At 50.5% G+C, this 16,611-nt stretch overlaps 1 protein-coding gene across 8 annotated transcripts in view; it reads left to right on the top strand.

Moving 5' to 3' along the window:
- FOXP4 (forkhead box P4) overlaps window positions 1–12,954 on the top strand; it is a 124,450-nt gene extending 111,496 nt beyond the window's left edge. For 3 of the 8 annotated variants that reach the window (XM_025205820.1, XM_014520583.2, XM_025205823.1), the window contains 4 exons: window positions 98–219; window positions 1,201–1,267; window positions 1,875–2,065; window positions 2,727–12,954. In XM_025205820.1, coding sequence (XP_025061605.1) covers window positions 98–219; window positions 1,201–1,267; window positions 1,875–2,065; window positions 2,727–2,871 — 525 coding nt within the window. In that variant the 3' untranslated portion in view covers window positions 2,872–12,954. The remainder of the gene's footprint in view (window positions 1–97; window positions 220–1,200; window positions 1,268–1,874; window positions 2,066–2,726) is intronic. The other 5 variants (XM_014520582.2, XM_025205819.1, XM_025205818.1 and 2 more) reach the window with 3 other exon arrangements.
- The last annotated feature ends 3,657 nt before the right edge of the window (window positions 12,955–16,611 follow it).

Below are 16,611 nucleotides of genomic sequence, written 5' to 3'. Positions count from 1 at the left end.
AAAGAGGAGCCAAATGGCTAACAGCAGGGTGGGAGGGGAGGGGGGCCGCAGCTGTGACCCTGTGCCCTGCTTTAGCTCTCCCCTCTTCTGCCTGCAGAATGCCGTGCGCCACAACCTGAGCCTGCACAAGTGCTTCGTGCGAGTGGAGAACGTCAAGGGAGCCGTCTGGACGGTCGACGAGAACGAGTACCAAAAGCGAAGGCCACCAAAGATGACAGGGTTGGTCTTGGTATTTTCTGCTTGCCCCGGAGCTGACCTGGCCGAGAAAACCGCCTCGTCAGGAGCTCCTCTGGGAAGGCAAAGGTTGGGGACCAGCTCACCTCTGAGGCAATCACTCGCTGGAGTTAGAGGGAATGAAAGACAGCCCCAGCCCTACAGCAGCTCTCTGGACATCTCAGCTACACTGCTGATCTAGCCAATGCTCCCTTCAGTAATCTGTAAGCTAGCCCCATCTGGTAAACCTCAAGTGGACTTGAACTAGGAAGTCTAGATCGGAAATCTCCCCCTTCCTTCCCTTAAGGACATCCAGATCCCAGTTTGTGCCTCAACCAGGTCTTTCAGTTAGACTGTGCATTGCCTGCTGGCATGCAGACCCCCAGCCCAGGTCTACAGCTGGCCTGTAGGTGCCACAACTGCCCTCATGCAGGCAGTCTTGCCAGCATGCAAATGGAGCCTTCACCAATACACATGCAGCAGTATTCAGTAGTCCAAGCCCATATGGGCACATGCTTGCTTTTCATGATGAGATCTGCATCCTAGAGGCACTGCCATTACCTCGAAGGGAAAGCTGTTGCCCAGAATCCCGATTGTAATAGTTCATTTCTTTTCCCCTCTTTCTGGAGAAGGTGGAGAGACAAACCAGAGAGGAAGGGAAACAGGGCAAAGGGACAAGGGGTGGGGAAGAGATGCAGATAAAGAAAGGGACTGGGGGGAGGCTGACTGAAAAAGGTGGGTGGAAGAAAAAGCTAAGAAAAAAGCACGGGGCTAGGGAGGGGTGATGCTGATCTGTCTGCTTTAGATCCCCATGCTTCGTGCTTCCTCTGCCTCCCCAAGCATCTCTGCAGGAAGCACAGGGCTGTGGGGATGTTGGAGTATGAGGCTCTGTCGCTGCTTTGCCCTCGGTGGGTAAACTCCCATCTCCTGCTTTTCCCAGGCCAGGAGTGTTAAGCAATGCCTCTTCTTGGTTTCTCTCTGCTGCAGGAGTCCAACCTTAGTCAAAAACATGATTTCAGGACTCGGTTACGGAGCACTTAACGCAAGTTACCAGGTAAGGCCTCTCCAGATGGTGCCAGCCAGCTCAGGCTCTCACACTCCTGTCTGTTCCCCTCTTCTCCCTGCAGTACACTAGCCCACACCACACCACACCTTGTTTCTCAGCCCACCACAGCCTGCCTCCGTGACATGAAATCTTCGAGCGCAGCAGCAAATGCACCTGACAGCCATGGGATGATTAATCTTACTATAGCCCTATCTCTTGGGGTGGACCTCTGAGCACTAATGCCAGTTGTCATATAGTCCCTTGCCCCAAGAATGCTAATTGATCCAGCTGGTTACCTTTCTCTTCAGTATCAGTGACTTGAAGAGCCCCAGCCCCAGAACAGGAGGTCTGGAGCTGCCTGATCGCTGTGATCAGGTTCTCAGCAACTTTGCCTATTGATAAGCTGAGCATTGGAGCCCTCCCTGTCTTGTATCACAAAAGCCTTGACCCTTCTGTGCCTCACTTTCCCCTTCCTGGGTTCATCTTGAGTTGGGAGCAAAGGCAGATTGTGGCTGAGCCCAGTTTCCACCTAACTTTTGTGCATTTACAAAAGTGCCTGGTCTTATGGGATCAGCCAGGGCTGCCTTGTGTACTGCTCCCATCATCACCCCACTAGTTGTCTTGTGTCTCCCTGGTGCAGGCTGCCCTGGCAGAGAGCAACTTCCCCCTCCTGAACAGCCCCACCATGATCAACACCAGCTCCACCAGCGGCATGCTCCACGTCGGCCACGATGATGTGAGCAGCACCGTGGAACAAGTCAACAGCAATGGCAGCAACAGCCCGCGGCTTTCCCCGCAGCAGTACAGGTGAGCTGGCGCGTCGGCATCTCCTGGGTGCGTCTGCTGTGTTTAGAGCTAGTGATGCCTGGGCCAGGCATGGGTATGGTCAGAAGGCAAAGCTGCGATGGAAGGGGGAGACCATGGTGACTCTTCTGAGACTGCCCATACCACAAGTGTGGAAAGCACGGCACTGTCTGGGTGGCACAGAGGTGATCGGTGCACCGTTAGTGCTTTGGTCACTGATCTTGGAGCTGGAAGGCAGAGGTCCAAGCGGGTGCCCAGTGCCAGGGTTTTCCCTTAAGCTTGTATTTAGTGTGAATGAGCTGGCATAGCCTGATAAAGCATTTTAATGGACTGACCGGTGAATGGCGGTGAACGGATGGCCCTGCTCATGGGACTGCACACAGCTCATGCATCCCTCCACACCACCCTGGGCTGACTCAGAAGGGCACCCGGTATGGATAAGGGCAGTCCGGCCATCATGTGGCTGATACCCACAAGGAAGCCATTTGTGGGACTTGGGGGTCGTTGGTGCCTGTTGCGCTATGACCTACAGCCGTCAGAGCAAAATGACTCTTGGTTGCAGTCCCTGATGACGTTGGCTGGATAGGCTCCGCAGCCCATTCCCTAACCCATCTCGATTCTTCAGCGTAGGCTTTAAACCGCAACTGCCCTTGTCCCCCTGCAGCCATCAAGTCCACGTTAAGGAAGAACCAGCCGAGGCCGAGGACGACAGCAGGCCCGTCTCTCTCATGGCCAGCACCAACCAGAATGTGACGATCCCCGACGATAGGGACCTGGAGGAGGAACTGCCGGTGGAAGACTTGTCTTAAGGGCCCTCCCTCCTGTCCTGGGGGCAAGCACTTCCCCCCTCCCCGGTCAGAGACATGGCAACGGCTCCCACCTCCTCGAGGTGACCTTCAGCGTTAACCTGTTTCTTAAAGGCACTTCCACAAAGCAAGAGGGTTTCTTCAGTGCGACCTGTTGCTGACGGCACGCCCCTCCTCCCTCACCTTCCCCATCCCCATCCCCGTCTCGGTGACTCTGACAGACTCCCAGAGCGGGGGCCGCGCAGAGCAACGAGGAAACGAGAGAGCATTGAACTTCCCCCCCGCCACTCCCTCCCTTGGCTAGAGACTGGTGAACGAGGATGGTAGGTTGTTTCTATCCGAAAATTTTCTCCCTCCTTTCCCCACTCCCCCAACTCCGTGGCAAAAGGAAGACGGCTCCTGTCGCATCGGTTCTTTCTCAGTATTTTGCTGGGTCTCGGTCCACGCCTGGGCTGTTCCAGTGGGCTGCTTTGCACCGTGTGGTTGCTCTTTTCCGTCACCAAGCCACGTTCTGCCCTCCAAGCCTCGCGCCTCCGTCAGCTTTCCCGGCGACACCTCCCCGCTGGAAAGAATCAGCTGTGAAGTCAGAAGCCTGCCGATTGCCTCCCCTCTCCTCATTGCACTAGGAGAAACCTTGAACTCCCCCCTTCCCTCATGCACACCACCTCCAGATATCCAAGCAGCAGCTGGACACAAGACCTCTGCAGCAGCCTGGAAGTTCACCCCATGCCCATCTTGGTTTGTTTGCTGGCTGGGGATGAAAAGAAACAGTTGGGCCTGTGGGAACTTGAGCCTGCTGTAACCTCACGCAGCCCCGTTGCGCTGTAGCCTCCAATGGGTCTTACCGCCAAATACTAAACCACTTGGAGAACAGAATAGCCAACCTGTGTTTGTCTCCCCTCCCTCACCCTGTCTGTTCCCAATCCCGGCCTGCTCTGGGCGGCATTGAGGTGGTGGTGGTCATTACCCGGTTGAACACATGCTTCACAGTAAGGGCAGACGCTCAAGATTTTGTTGCTCTCGGACACAAAGAAGGTGGGGATGCCTTTCCCTTCCCCATCCCCTCCTGTGAAAATGTCAGGAGGCTGCCAGGGGCCCGGCTAAAAGCCAGTGCCTGGGCCCCAGAGAGCAAAACGGGGGGTCAAATGGGAGTTTGAATTCAGGGAAAGACTCAAGCCCTTCTCTGCAGGATGCTGTACCTGACCATCCCCTGCCTACCCTCCATCCCCCTTTCTTCTCCATGTCTGTGAAATGTTCTCATGGGGTGAACTGTAGAGCAGGGCCTCTGCCTGCCTTGTTGAGCCTTCCTCTTCCCTTCCCTGCTGCAGAGCACGTCAGGAAAGGGTAGAGCATGGAAGGTGCATCTGGTGAGCTGTCCTCGCTTGGGTTACCTGGCGAGTCCTGGTTTGTATTAGCATAGCTGACCCATGCCAACCAGCCAAATCAAAAGGAGGAAGAGTGGGGCCTGGACAGGTTCTCTGAACTGAAGCAGAGCTTGAGCTGCCTTAGCTGACAGCGCAGATCCTAAAGCAATACGTACTATAATGCCACTGCTGCAGCTTGGGAGGAGAGGACCCTTTGCTTCAGTAGCTCACAAGTGTTAAGCAAGACCCGGTCTCCCAGCTTGTACAGCGCAGAGCCTGGAGTCCTGCCACCCTTACCATGTTGGAGGCTCGGGTACAGAGTATTGTACGCTAGGCGCAGTCATCTGCTTTTGAGCTCTTTTTTTTTCTTTGTCACGATGGGAAGATACCAAATGATGTCTAGGGGTAGAAGGTCCGAACTTCAGGTGCACAGACGGGATGTTAATGCCAAAAAAAAAAAATGCAACCAAACGCCACCCCCTTTTTTCCTTCCCTCTTGTTTTTGTCAGTCGTTGTGTTCGTTACCTCGCGTCGCGCCCCGGGACGCAGCACACCCAAGAGCTTCCCTCTTTGCAGCAAGCTGCCAAAGGTTTCTTTTGCTTGGCTTACCCAAAGGGGCACCCGTCCCACTCCCAAGGGGCTCCCAGGAGCGGTGGGCAAGATGAAGCTCTGGTTATGGGGCTGGGTTCTTGTTGAAAGATGGGCATGTTTTGAAAGGGTTTGGTCTCTTGCTTGGTCATCCCAGTGGGTCTTCTCTAGCCTTTGCCCAGTCCTTTGCGACTTCTGCAAGCCTCGGTGTTGAGCGCATCAAGCAAGAGCTTGCACTCATCACTGGCGTGCACAAAGCAGCTCTTGCCTCTTCTCTCCACACAGCCCTTGCCTTCGCTCCCTTTCCCATCCCAAAGGCAAACGGCAAAGAAAACCTGGAGAAAACCCGACAGACGTTCAGCATCTCCCACTTGTACTACGGTTCCTCTTGGTGTGGGTGGGCTGACATTGTGCCATCAGCCATAAAGGGGTGTCCCTAGGGTGATGGTGGCCCCAGGCTGCTCGGATCCAAGCATTCCCACAGCAACGCCTCCAGAAACCTCTCCCCATCCCCAGTACATCTCCGTGGGGCTGAAGCTGTCCCCGCTATTTACCCACCCAGCCCAGCTCTAAGGACTAGCAGCAAATACCCGGGTGCTCCCTGGAAGTCGGGCCTCATTTCTCTTTGCAGTTTCCCCTTTAAGTATGCCAGATGCAGTCTCAGTTCAACAGCGGAGTCTGTGGCACAGGTTGTGCAGGGGAAAGGCTTGGGGCCAAGGGAGGGGAATTGATTTAGGGTCTCAGGAAGGAAGTGGGTTGGGACACAGGCCCATCTTCCGCTCAGGCAGCAGCTCCATAACGTTGCCTGGTGCTTTCAGATCCATGAGGTGACATGGCACTAAGGGGGCAGGGAGAGAAGCGTGGCATCCCCTCTGCCTGCTGGCAGGCCCTTAGCTGGGATAGCTCCCAGAAGGGTCTGTCCCTCGCTGATGGCTCAGTGTTGGGAGCACTAGGGCAGCATGCGTGCTGGGTACCTTAGAGCTTGCAGGTGCCCCCTTCCTTTCTGGCTACCTCCTGAGCCTGCTCACAGACCCCAGACCCATATCTGCCGTCAGTGAGTGGCAGCTCGTCCCATGCTGTCAGCAGAGCCCAGAGCAAATAGCTCCAAAAGAGGCTTCCCGATCAGATTTGGCCTCCCGGTCCTTCCTGTTAAATCCCACCATTTGTATTAGCATAGCTGATCCATGCCAACCAGCCAAATCAAAAGAAGGAAGATTGTTCTCAGATGGGATTTAAATCCCCTTGTCCATTGCCAACCCACCCAGACCCTGGCAGAGCAACGGACTCTTTCACAGATCCCAGAGCGATTAGTGTGGAGGGGGGCAGAGGTGTCACTGCAGAGCAATGCTAGGAGTTTCCACCCACTGCATCCCCTGCCCATCCATGGGCAAAAGGCAAGGTTGGGGTCAGACCCCTTCTATGAAAAGCTGTTTGCTGCTGCTTTGTTGCAATCCTCAAAAAGGAAGGGTCTGTATAACAGCTAAGTAGTGCAGCCCCTACACTGCTGGCCTGGCAGCCTGTGCTTTCTCAACAGCATTTCATTGTTCAGCATCAGCCCATAGTTAACCCAGCTGCTGGGTGGGGCTCCCAGGTCTTCAAAGGCTTGAAAGACCTTTTGAGTTCGGAGGTGGTTGTGTTCCCTGTGACAAGGACTCTTTCTTCACCCAGATTTCCTTGTGCTTCCTATTCCTTCAGTTCTGCCTCCCGTAGATCCAAGTCCTAACGACTTTGCGATAGGGATTTCTTCTGCCTGGACCAAGTTGGGGATGAGGGGAAGGAAGAGCAACCTCTTCCCTGTATTGCAGCTGCAAGAGCTGAGTCTCACGGAGTCGGTCGGCAGTCAGCACTGCTGCCAGCACGCACAGCTTCTGTTCCCCAGAGCCCACGCTAGATGTCTCCACTGAACATGCCTTTCTCCCCGCTTCCACCGCTTCTCACTGGTGTGTGTCTGGGGCCGCTGGAAGGTTCAGTCTTGCTGGGAGGTGAAATGTGAGGTTTAAAAGGAAAGAGCCCTTCTTTGAGATGAGGGAAGGGAGAGGAGGAGAAGCAAAGGCAGCTGCAGCAAGTGGCAGAAGGCAATAGCAAATGTAACTTGGTCTCTGCATGCCTGTTTGGAAACTGGGGGACCAGATAGCCACACACGTCAGCAAAAGGGAGGAAGAATGGGGTCTGGGTTCTTCCTCTGCCTCCCAAACCGGTGTGAGGTGCAGGAGCTGGGAATAAAACCAGAACTTTGCTCCTGGTCTTCCCAGCGTACCTGGACCGCAGGTGGATCCCAGAGGCAGCAACCAGACAGGGATACCGCCCCTGTTCTTAGAGCTCCTTTACATCATCCCGCCTTGCCTCTTCTCTACCCAAGTTCATGCTGGTGCCGTCTAGAGACTGTTTTGCATTTGGCTTAACTGTTGACCAAAGAATTTTCTTAGGCCAGAAGCATAAACCAAAACATTTTGCTTAAACTTGTGCATGTGCATTAGCGCGATGGCTTTATTCTGTTCTCTCCCTGCCAGCCAAAAAGAGAAGCCCATCAGGACTTTTCCCCAGAGGTCGGTTCATTTTTAAGTTATTGTTTTAAACCAAAGTTTACAGGCGCTTTTTGTACACATGGGTGAAGGTAGACCAAACTTAATGCTTTAGTGCTCTGCAGTAACAAAGCTCGCACTAGGGGTGAGTAGGGGTTGGAGATGTCTGTCTCCAGACTTTCTTTGTATCTCGCGTCCCTCTGCCTCTTATCCCCCCCTCCCATCTTATTTCAGCCCCAGACCCCCATTCCATTGCATTCACTATACAAATCTAAATCTTGCATTGGGGACCTTGTTCTGTTTTAGGGGAATGGAGCTGCTCCTTGATTGCATAAAGGGCTTCCCCTGTTCTTTGTCCCCAGAAGTATTTAACTTGGTCTCTTTGCCTTTGCTCAGTAGCAGAGATTCCTCTTTGCTCCGGGACCCAAACGTGCAGATTCTCTTGAGGATACAGCCAGCCTCCTAAGTACTTGAGTTTGCAAAGAGGAATAGGATGCCGAGTGCTACGTTAGATGCACTGACCACTGGGGTGCTTTATCAGCTGCGTGCACTGGGGCTGGGAGCTTGTAAATTGTGGGTATCTTCCATGATGAGCCAAAGTCGTAGTGCAGTCGCGTTCGCTTCGGCTTGCCTATCTCCTTCCTGGTTTTAAGCGCTCTGCCTGGTACAACGTGTTTGTCGGGCACCCGCAGGTGTTCTGGGGTGCCGCTATGGACGTGGGCCGCCAGTATTACCATGGTGTTTCTTGGTACTGTACAGTCAGGATGATGAGGGTTTGACTTGTTCACTGTCCCTACTTGAGGAAGCCGTCTCTCTTTGGAAATATAATTGTCTCTGTTCAAACCAAAACCTCTGCCTCGTTGTCTGGGTTTGTTAACTCCAAGAGTCAAGGGGATGGGAGCACATGTTGATGAAAACTTCAGGGCCATCACCCACATTGTAAGCCATCAGGAGAGGTTCAGACGAGCAGGGTGGGAGCAGTCGTGGATGCGTTCTGCCTCTTGAGCGGAGATGCCGACGTTTTGTCTTAGCGATGAGGCTGCGTTGGCATTTTGTGAGGAGCCGTAAGGCCTGATCCAAAGCCCCTTGAAGTTAGTGGGATACATCTTGTGAATTCTTTGGGTCATGTCCTTCATCAGACTGAAATGGAAACAGACTCCAGTCACTTTTAACATTCAGAGGTATAAAGTGGGTACTCCAGGTCAGCTTCAACTCATGCCAAGGACCTATCCCCATCACAGAAGTCAACATAGAGCAGCTCTCGAGCATCAGGTCCATTCTTGGACCCCAATCCTACTGCAATTGAAATCAGTAGGAATAGTCCTGAACGGGCTTCGTGTTTGCGGGCAGATGTTCCTAGAAAGTAAAAACTCCTTTGTGGTGGACTGCGGAGAAATCGGATGAAAAGCTTGGTTCATTGAGAGACCCCCTAGCTTGCAATACCAGGGATGTGTCATTCTGACTATAGCTGACTAGCTTTACAACACGCTAGATGAAGAGGAGGAAAAAAACCCTCCACTCGCCGCCTCGGAGACGGAAGTCGGTGTTTTATTACCAAGTTATTTAAAGTCGTAAGTGGAGTTTGCATGCGTGTCTCTGGGTGTTCGTGCCCCAGGTCTCTCCCGTCACAACTCTCTGCTTTCAGTTTACTGATAACCCGACTTGTGTGTGGTACAACGGCTCGGCGTGGGGTCAGAGCAGTCTGGTGTGCGTGTGGGGTGGGAAAAACCCAGCCCAAAAGCGGATGTACTCTGGGAGCATGAGGCATTTTCCCAGCCCAGCAGAACCTTCTCTTTCTTCCCGCTTCGTTTGCTTTTATTTTAAATAACCACATCTCCCCCATGAGTGACTATCGTACTTCTTCTCATGGCACGGTCTCCATGTCTCGCGTCACTCCTTGTAGTATTCCACCATGCCACCAATGCGTGGCTGTCCCAAAAGACTGGATATGCCCCAGGGCCAGGTAAATTCTTTGGTATTTGGGTTTTTGGTCACTTCTAAGGAGAAGATTTTGTAAGAGAGTGCACACAAGCAGTGCCTAGGTCGCCATGAAAAAAACCCAGCTTCCATGTGACCTCAAGGGTTTGCTTGCAGAGACTTAGTGGCAAGGTCTAGCCTCTGAGCAGCCCCGTGTGTTATGCTGCAGGCTGAGATTTCCTGCCCTGCCACCCAATAAATGCAGCTTGCTCTGGAATCTCACATTGCAACTGGATGTTAGCAAGCCACCTCTGTTTCACGGGATACAGACTTCCTGGCAAAGAGTCACGGGGATCGTACATGAGCATGCATCTTGAAGGGATACAGCTTAGCAAAAAAAATTGGTGTTTAGGAAACAGCGTGGTTTACAAGTCTCTTCCTGCATTTCCCTTCTTTAAATGACTAAACTTGTAAAACGGGTTTCCAACTCTTAATGCCTTTTGCTCACTGTTGATATTGTTTCTTTGTTTTCTTTTGCACTTTTCCTTTTGAGAGTGAAACCGGCCTGTTTGGTGTTAAGAAAATATCTTGCATGCTCCACTTGCACAACCACACGCGCACAGACAAGCACTTAGGTTCACAGCGAGGTTCACTTCATAGCTTGGATGTTGGGTTTCTCGGAGGAATAACCCACCCCAGTGATCCCACCCAGAACCAGTGGGAGCTGCCCTGCTTCTGAAAATCTGACCCACAACCGAACGAAAACCAGCCGGCAACCAACATATGAAACATTCAAAGTGATGCCCCTGCTTCCAGGGTTGACTGCATTGTGAAAGAATACGTGCTAGTTAGGATGGCTTAGCTCCTGTTACAGGCCAAGATGGTTGTCTTGAAGTGCCATCTGGTGTCATTTGGCATGGCTCACTTGCGATCAGAGGGTCAGGATGCACGTCTGTCTGCCCAGACGACCAGACTGACATTGGGGACACCAGTGAGGTCTATGTGGCTCCATCAGCATGAGAGAGGGGTCTTGAGTCCTAAGGGTCCCACTTCATGTTAGCTCTCCAAAGATGTCATTGCCAGCATAAACCAGTGGGAACTATTGCCCCTCAGCTAGCCAACACTCAGCCGTAGTAATGGCGTGAGAAGTGCTCCCATATTCTTTAGAGTAAATGAGATCCATCCAGAGATGCACATAAAGCATAGGGAACACACCATGTCCCTCTTCTCTGCAACACTGGATATAAAGCTATCACTTCCTCTGCTGATGCCTGTCCATCCTGGTGTTATCCTTGTGTTTCAGCAAAAGCATTAGCCCGATCCTGAAACTTCAAAGCCCAAGCCTTGACACCAGCACTTCTTACCATACTGGGTAAGCCAAATAGTTCCCTACTGTCCTCAGTAGATTGATCACACTGTTTCTTAAAATATACACCTATATGCCAATGCACATGTCTATACAAACACACGTGTGTGCGCGCGCGTGCGCGCACACACAGCTGTCTAGAGGATGTGAATTGAATGATGTTACAGAAAGAAAAGACCGTTTATTTGTGCTCCTTTTTCCTCTGCTCCTGAAATGTGATGTCTTTGATGCTTTTTTGCAATTCCTTATCCCTGGCTCGGAAGAGTGCTATAGGAACGGATATTTAAATAGATGTGATTTGTTTTTAATTGTGCCCACGTTTGCAAGGTCAGACAGCTCTGAGCTTACCCCTTGTCCATCTCCGGCCAGCCAAGAAACATGAAGCGTCTGTGCCATGTTAAATGAATCCAGTTTGACACTCAGGGGTAAATGTAGCTCATTCTCTTTGGTGCCTGGCGTGGCTTTTCCTGTTTATATATACTTACGGTACAGTCCTGTAGAGACCATCTCATGCCTTCCTCTGCTTTCAGCCAAACAACATACAGTACTTAAGTGGGGGTTTTCTTATTTTCACCCATTGCATTTTTTTTAATGGTTGTGTACTTTACCTCAATAACGCGTCTAATGTGGAAGGGAGGGGGATGGATAAAGGACCAAAAGCGGTGTGTGGCAGAAAGGTGTATGTGTATATATTGAGATATATATATACTGGTTTTAAACCTACTAACACGAGTGCTTTTTCTTTTCATTGTTGGGTCCTTTGGCTCTCATTGCAGTATTCTGGGCAGGAAAACATCCCAGGAGGCTTCTGGCTCCTTTCTCGGAGTTGGGGAGTTGTTCTGATGCATCTCATTGACTTTCCATGGAGTTTCTTCGCTCTGTCACTATGCCTTGGGTTTTGTGCTTTTTTCTCTTTTCCTTTTGTGTGTAGCTAGTATTGGTAGAGATGCAGGCGGGGGGAGGCAGAGACAAACCAGAACAAAAAGGGAACTGGCATCCCAATCTAATCCTTTCCAATCTGTGCTGCTTTGGAAGGACCAAGAGGCGGAAGGCGGGGAGTTACGACAAAAACGGCGGAAGTTGAATTAAACCAAAGGTTCTGTTTTGTTTACATGAATATCCAATGTCACCATTTTAATTATTATTAATGTTATTGTTGTTGGGTTTTTTTCCTTGGAAGCTTTGTGGAAGTTTAGAGCCGGGGCAAAGGATAGGGTGGCTGGATTACGAGCTGCCCACCAAGTCCCCAGGTTTGGCTTGCTGCGGCCGTAGGTGCCATCAGCAAAGGGTGGCTCGCCAGCGGGCATTCAGGTGTTGAACGCTCAAAGGGAGGATGGAGCTAGCTTGGGGGGTGGCAGAAATGGGGTTACCCGGGAAGAGTAGGAAGTGGGGGAGAGGGGCCGCACTGGTGGTCCCAGGGATTTGCTGATCAGCCCTGCCTCTAGGAAGCTCTCCGTGAAATTATCCACTGCCCCCGTGCACGTCTCCATTCACCTTCAGCACCGGTCAGAGCTCTGCCTCTCTGGCCACTACACAACCTAGGCAATAGAGTCTTCCAAATCTCTCACTGAATCTCAGGTGGCGGGAACACCCCAAAATGCACGACTAGTGACTTCTAATCCATATCGGTTTAGCTCTTCCACCATGCCTGACGTGGCTTCCTAGCGTGGGTATATGGAAGGAGGAGAGGGAGTGTTAAGTGCATCCCAGGCCGGCCTGACCTCACGTTTGCAGTACTCACTGCCATCGGCAGGGCTCCCAGCTCTGAGCACGCTTGGTTGCAAAGGGACTTTGCTGTCCCTGCTCACGGTCCCCAGGCTTGGGACAAGGTGGAGTCCTGTGTCCGAAGAAACGGTTCCCGCTTTCCAAGTTTGAACCAAACTCCCGTCCGAGCTCCTTGCTCGGCAACTTCCCCCCTCAACGATTCTGACCCTTGAGACTGTTTCTCTTCCCTCGTGGTTCGGAGGGAGGCACGGTGGGAAGGTTTAGACCTCCAGGAACTTTATAATTCTTTATTTTTATTTTTTTGTCTGGCATTTGTCCGCCTAACGATCAGATCCTTCAGGAGGTGGAAGGTGGGAAGTGTGTGTGAAGGGGGAGGAAGGGAAGGTGGGGGGAGGATGTGTATAAACCTTGACCTTTTCTCTCCCACCGTCCCCATCACTGCCATAGCCCCATGCTGTATAAAGGAAATAGCATTGCTGTGTATTTGTACTCTGAACTTCCGTGTGTCTGCTTTGGCAGACGGTAAACCCTTGTACAGTAGAACTAGCTGCATGTAATCTGTATGGACAATGGCATTATAAAATGCAATAAAATAAATTACCTATCCTGCTGTTGTGCTGCCTGTTATTTGTTTTACCTCTTTCTTTCTGTTCATGGGGATGGCGGGCAGGGGTGGGGTATAAATGCCAGCTTGGTCATCGAGGAGGAAGAAAATGACTCCTTCTGGCCTTTTCAGTGTTTGCCTGGTCTTAAAGTTATTTGTGGTTGGATGTCATAGTAAGGCCTTAAAAACACAGGCATTTGGTACATGTGCAGGACAATATGTACCGCTAACACTGCCAACCGGAGAGCTGAGGTCTGCCTCTCCAGTACTGCTTGATGTTCTGCATCCATCTCAGAGCCACGCAGGCTAGAGATAGGGGAAGGTGCATCTCCTTGAGCTTAAATCAAGATTGTTCCCTGCAGGACGCTGCTGTCTTGGTTCCCACCACCTCCTTAAAGTGCTTCCTCCTTGGCCTCTCGCTAAGGTCACGATCCTTAGCTTACCTGAAGCTGTCATGGGAAACGTATGCTTGGGTTGATTTAGCACTTGGAGCTAGTGCTTTTAACTGTTCGACTATAAGCTGTTTGCTGAGGCGTGCAAGCCCTTTTTTGTCTGAACCACCATCCAGATCAGGAAGATGGTCAGTGTGCAGCCTCCACCCAGCTCCTTCACTGCCGGTGCCTGCAATGGCATCAAGGGTTGACAATGGCAGCAGAAAGGCCTGGACTCCTGTCCCTGGAGCAGGATATCTATCTATGATGGCTGTCAGGAGACCTTCAGTGTCGAGGTCTTGTTTGTGTGGGCCGAGGCAATGCCAATGGAAGTCCTAACCCTTGACTCCAGTGGGAGCCGAGCAGGGCTGATGCTGAGCCCTTTACTTTCTTCAACCCCAATTTGTGTCTTTGGCCAAAATTCCCCTCTTCATACAACCCTCTAGAGGCTGTTATCTGTTGGCCCGTGTTCACCCCAGAGGTGGCTGCATGTTGGTGGCAGAAGCCTTTGGGGAACCTCCATGAGGAAAGGCAGCGCGGCGTTGCAAAAACGTCATTTTGGTTTGTGTTTGAACGTGCAGAAGAAAAGTTAGACTCGGGTTTGAGCACAGTGCTGGGGTGGTTCTTGCTTCATCCGAACCGGTAACTTCATTGCAGCCCCTCAGACGCATGCTCCTAATGTATTTTACTGTGATCACCTAATTAATAAGACTAAGCCCGTAGTAACAAGTAAGTGCCAGTTGCAACCTAGGACTCTTCCGACTTCAGGCTCACTCCCTGCTTATTTAGGAAGCATCACGTCTCACTTCCTTTCCATTCGCAGGGTCATTTCTTCCAGCTCTCTGCTGATGGACACGAGGTCTTACCGGTTTTCTGCCTTTCGGACACTGGGACAAGGTTGTTTCTGTGGTGCAATTGTTGGTCTTAACCAGTGCTGTTTCTAGAGGCGCTGAGCAAAGAGGAGCAGGCTTCATGTTGCAGTGAGCGGATCTGTAAGCAAGAGGAGAACCGTGTTCCTGTATTTCAAGTAGGGAGACTTTTCTGGGAAGTGCCTTCGGGCCCTGAGTGGATCATGTTGAAGCAAGGATGTTTCTAAAGATAAAAATCTCTCATTTTAGACATATGGGGAGGAACCCAGTGAACTTCAGGCTGTTACACTAGGGGTTATATGCTGAGATTTTTTTTCCTCCCCCGCTCACCAGTCGAGGGTACGAAATAAAGGATATATGCGCGCAGGCCCTGAGCTTTAGCCAGTGCAAATTGTCCTACGTTTGCAGCCATTGGTGAGGCTTTTCTGAAGTGAGTCACCAGATGGCGCTGCTACATATCAGCTTGCCCGTTCCTTTGGCGGGAGACTTGCAATGGGTGTTTGAAGACCTTTCCATTGTTGTTTTATGATACGGTTTTGCAGGGAGCTGTTGCAAACAGCATGAGTGTTTCCTGTCTCTATTTCTCTTTAACACCAGTCAGTTCTCAGAGTAACCAGCTAGGATATGAGCACTGGTATCTGGGCTGAGATTTCAAAAAGAGGGGACTGCCTTTTTTATGGTTTGTGACCACCTCTGTTCAAGGACTAGAGATCCAGTTTAAATGAGCAATTTTCAGTAAAAATATATCCAGACTCTCTGTCAATAATTTTTATTTTTGCCATTCAGAAGCTGCCCTGCAGGCCTCCAAACTTTGCTAGTACCCCAAAAAGGGCTAACAAAAGTCATGCCAACTGTGCCAGCTATGGATCTAGGCTGTTTATGTTCCCACGGCGTGATGAAGCTATTTCCATTACTTCTGGAGTTTGGTAGGAGAAGACTGGAGATATTGCAATAGGATTTGAGTATTATTGTACAAGGTGTGTGTGTGTCTATATATATGTATGTGTGTGTGTGTATAGGTGTGTGTATATGCATGTGTGTATACGCATCTGTGTGTATGCATGTGTATGAGTGTGTGCATGTGTGTGTGTGCGCGCGCATGTATACATACGTGTATATATGTATGCATGTGCATACATGTGTGTGTGCGTGCATACATGTGTGTGCATGTGTGCATGTGCATATATGTGTATGTGTATATATGTGTGCATGTGCATATGTGTGTGTGTATCATAAATGGGGGTATGTGCATATTGTGTCTTGCTGGTTGTATATAATGATGGGGTTCATGTGGATGTAGGCTCTGGGGGCAAAGCAAAGGGAGCGCTCATGTCCATTTGTGCAACAGAGAGAAATGAAGATCTCTCAGAAACTTACAGCAGACCAGTTTTTGCTTTCAGCTGCACCATTGTAATCTGGAGTGATCCAACTAGTAAAATACAGACCCTGTGGTGTGAATTCACAGGGGGTACAGCTAGGAGCAAAATTTGATCCATGAAACCAGCAACAGAGAGTCACATCTAGGGTCTGCAAAGTTTAGACCCTTTGTAAGAAAAGATGATGGGAAGAAGAATCACCTCTTTAGATTTTATTATCCATTAAAAACATGGTAAAATATGTATGACATGGATGACACGGTCAAATGAATGTGCATAAATACCTTATTTTATCATGCCCCAAAACCTACAAATAAACCCCCTGTGAGAAACCTAGAAAAATAACTAAACCCTTGCAGTTTCCTTGCTATGCGTGGAGCCTGGAATGGGGAGAACAAAGGGCTTCTTGTCTGCTATCACAGGCAACTGCATCTCATAATCCCTTCCTAAATTTATTAAGCTGCAATTTAAAACTAGCTGTGTGTGTTTGTCTCCTCCTGCTCCTGGGAGCAGTGAGTAAAAAGAAAAAAAAAAAGTTGCTCTGAAAATTTCCAGGTTCTGTAAAAATTAGTCACTTTAATGTGTCATCACAACTTCAAAACTGGTCCTTTCACATAGCTTGTCTCTTCTTTTCAGGACAAACAGGACCATTTTTAAGTGATTTCACTTTGAAAAGACGAGAAATGCCTAAATTTGGAAGCCGCACCACTGGTTTGCACAGAAATGGGCCAATTTGGGGTTGCAGACAGCTGAAAATTTGCCTGTGGTTTTGCACCAACTTCTCCTTTCCAGTGATTTCCACTGGCAGTACAGAAGCTGACCATTCCCCTACAGTTCGTACAGCACAGCACCTCCCGCTCGTACACAGGCAAGGGCTGGAGTTCCCTGCATGGCTCCTTGTAGGAAACTGGGACCAGAATATTTGTGCATCGCTAACACTTGAAGGTTGGTCTTGTGGTTAATGGATCTGATGGATACTCA

The sequence above is a fragment of the Alligator sinensis genome, unplaced genomic scaffold (assembly GCF_000455745.1).
Source record: "Alligator sinensis unplaced genomic scaffold, ASM45574v1 scaffold872_2, whole genome shotgun sequence".
Classification (NCBI taxonomy): domain Eukaryota; kingdom Metazoa; phylum Chordata; order Crocodylia; family Alligatoridae; genus Alligator; species Alligator sinensis.
The sequence above is the reverse complement of the archived record's forward strand: the minus strand, read 5'-3'. Positions and strand labels throughout refer to the sequence as shown.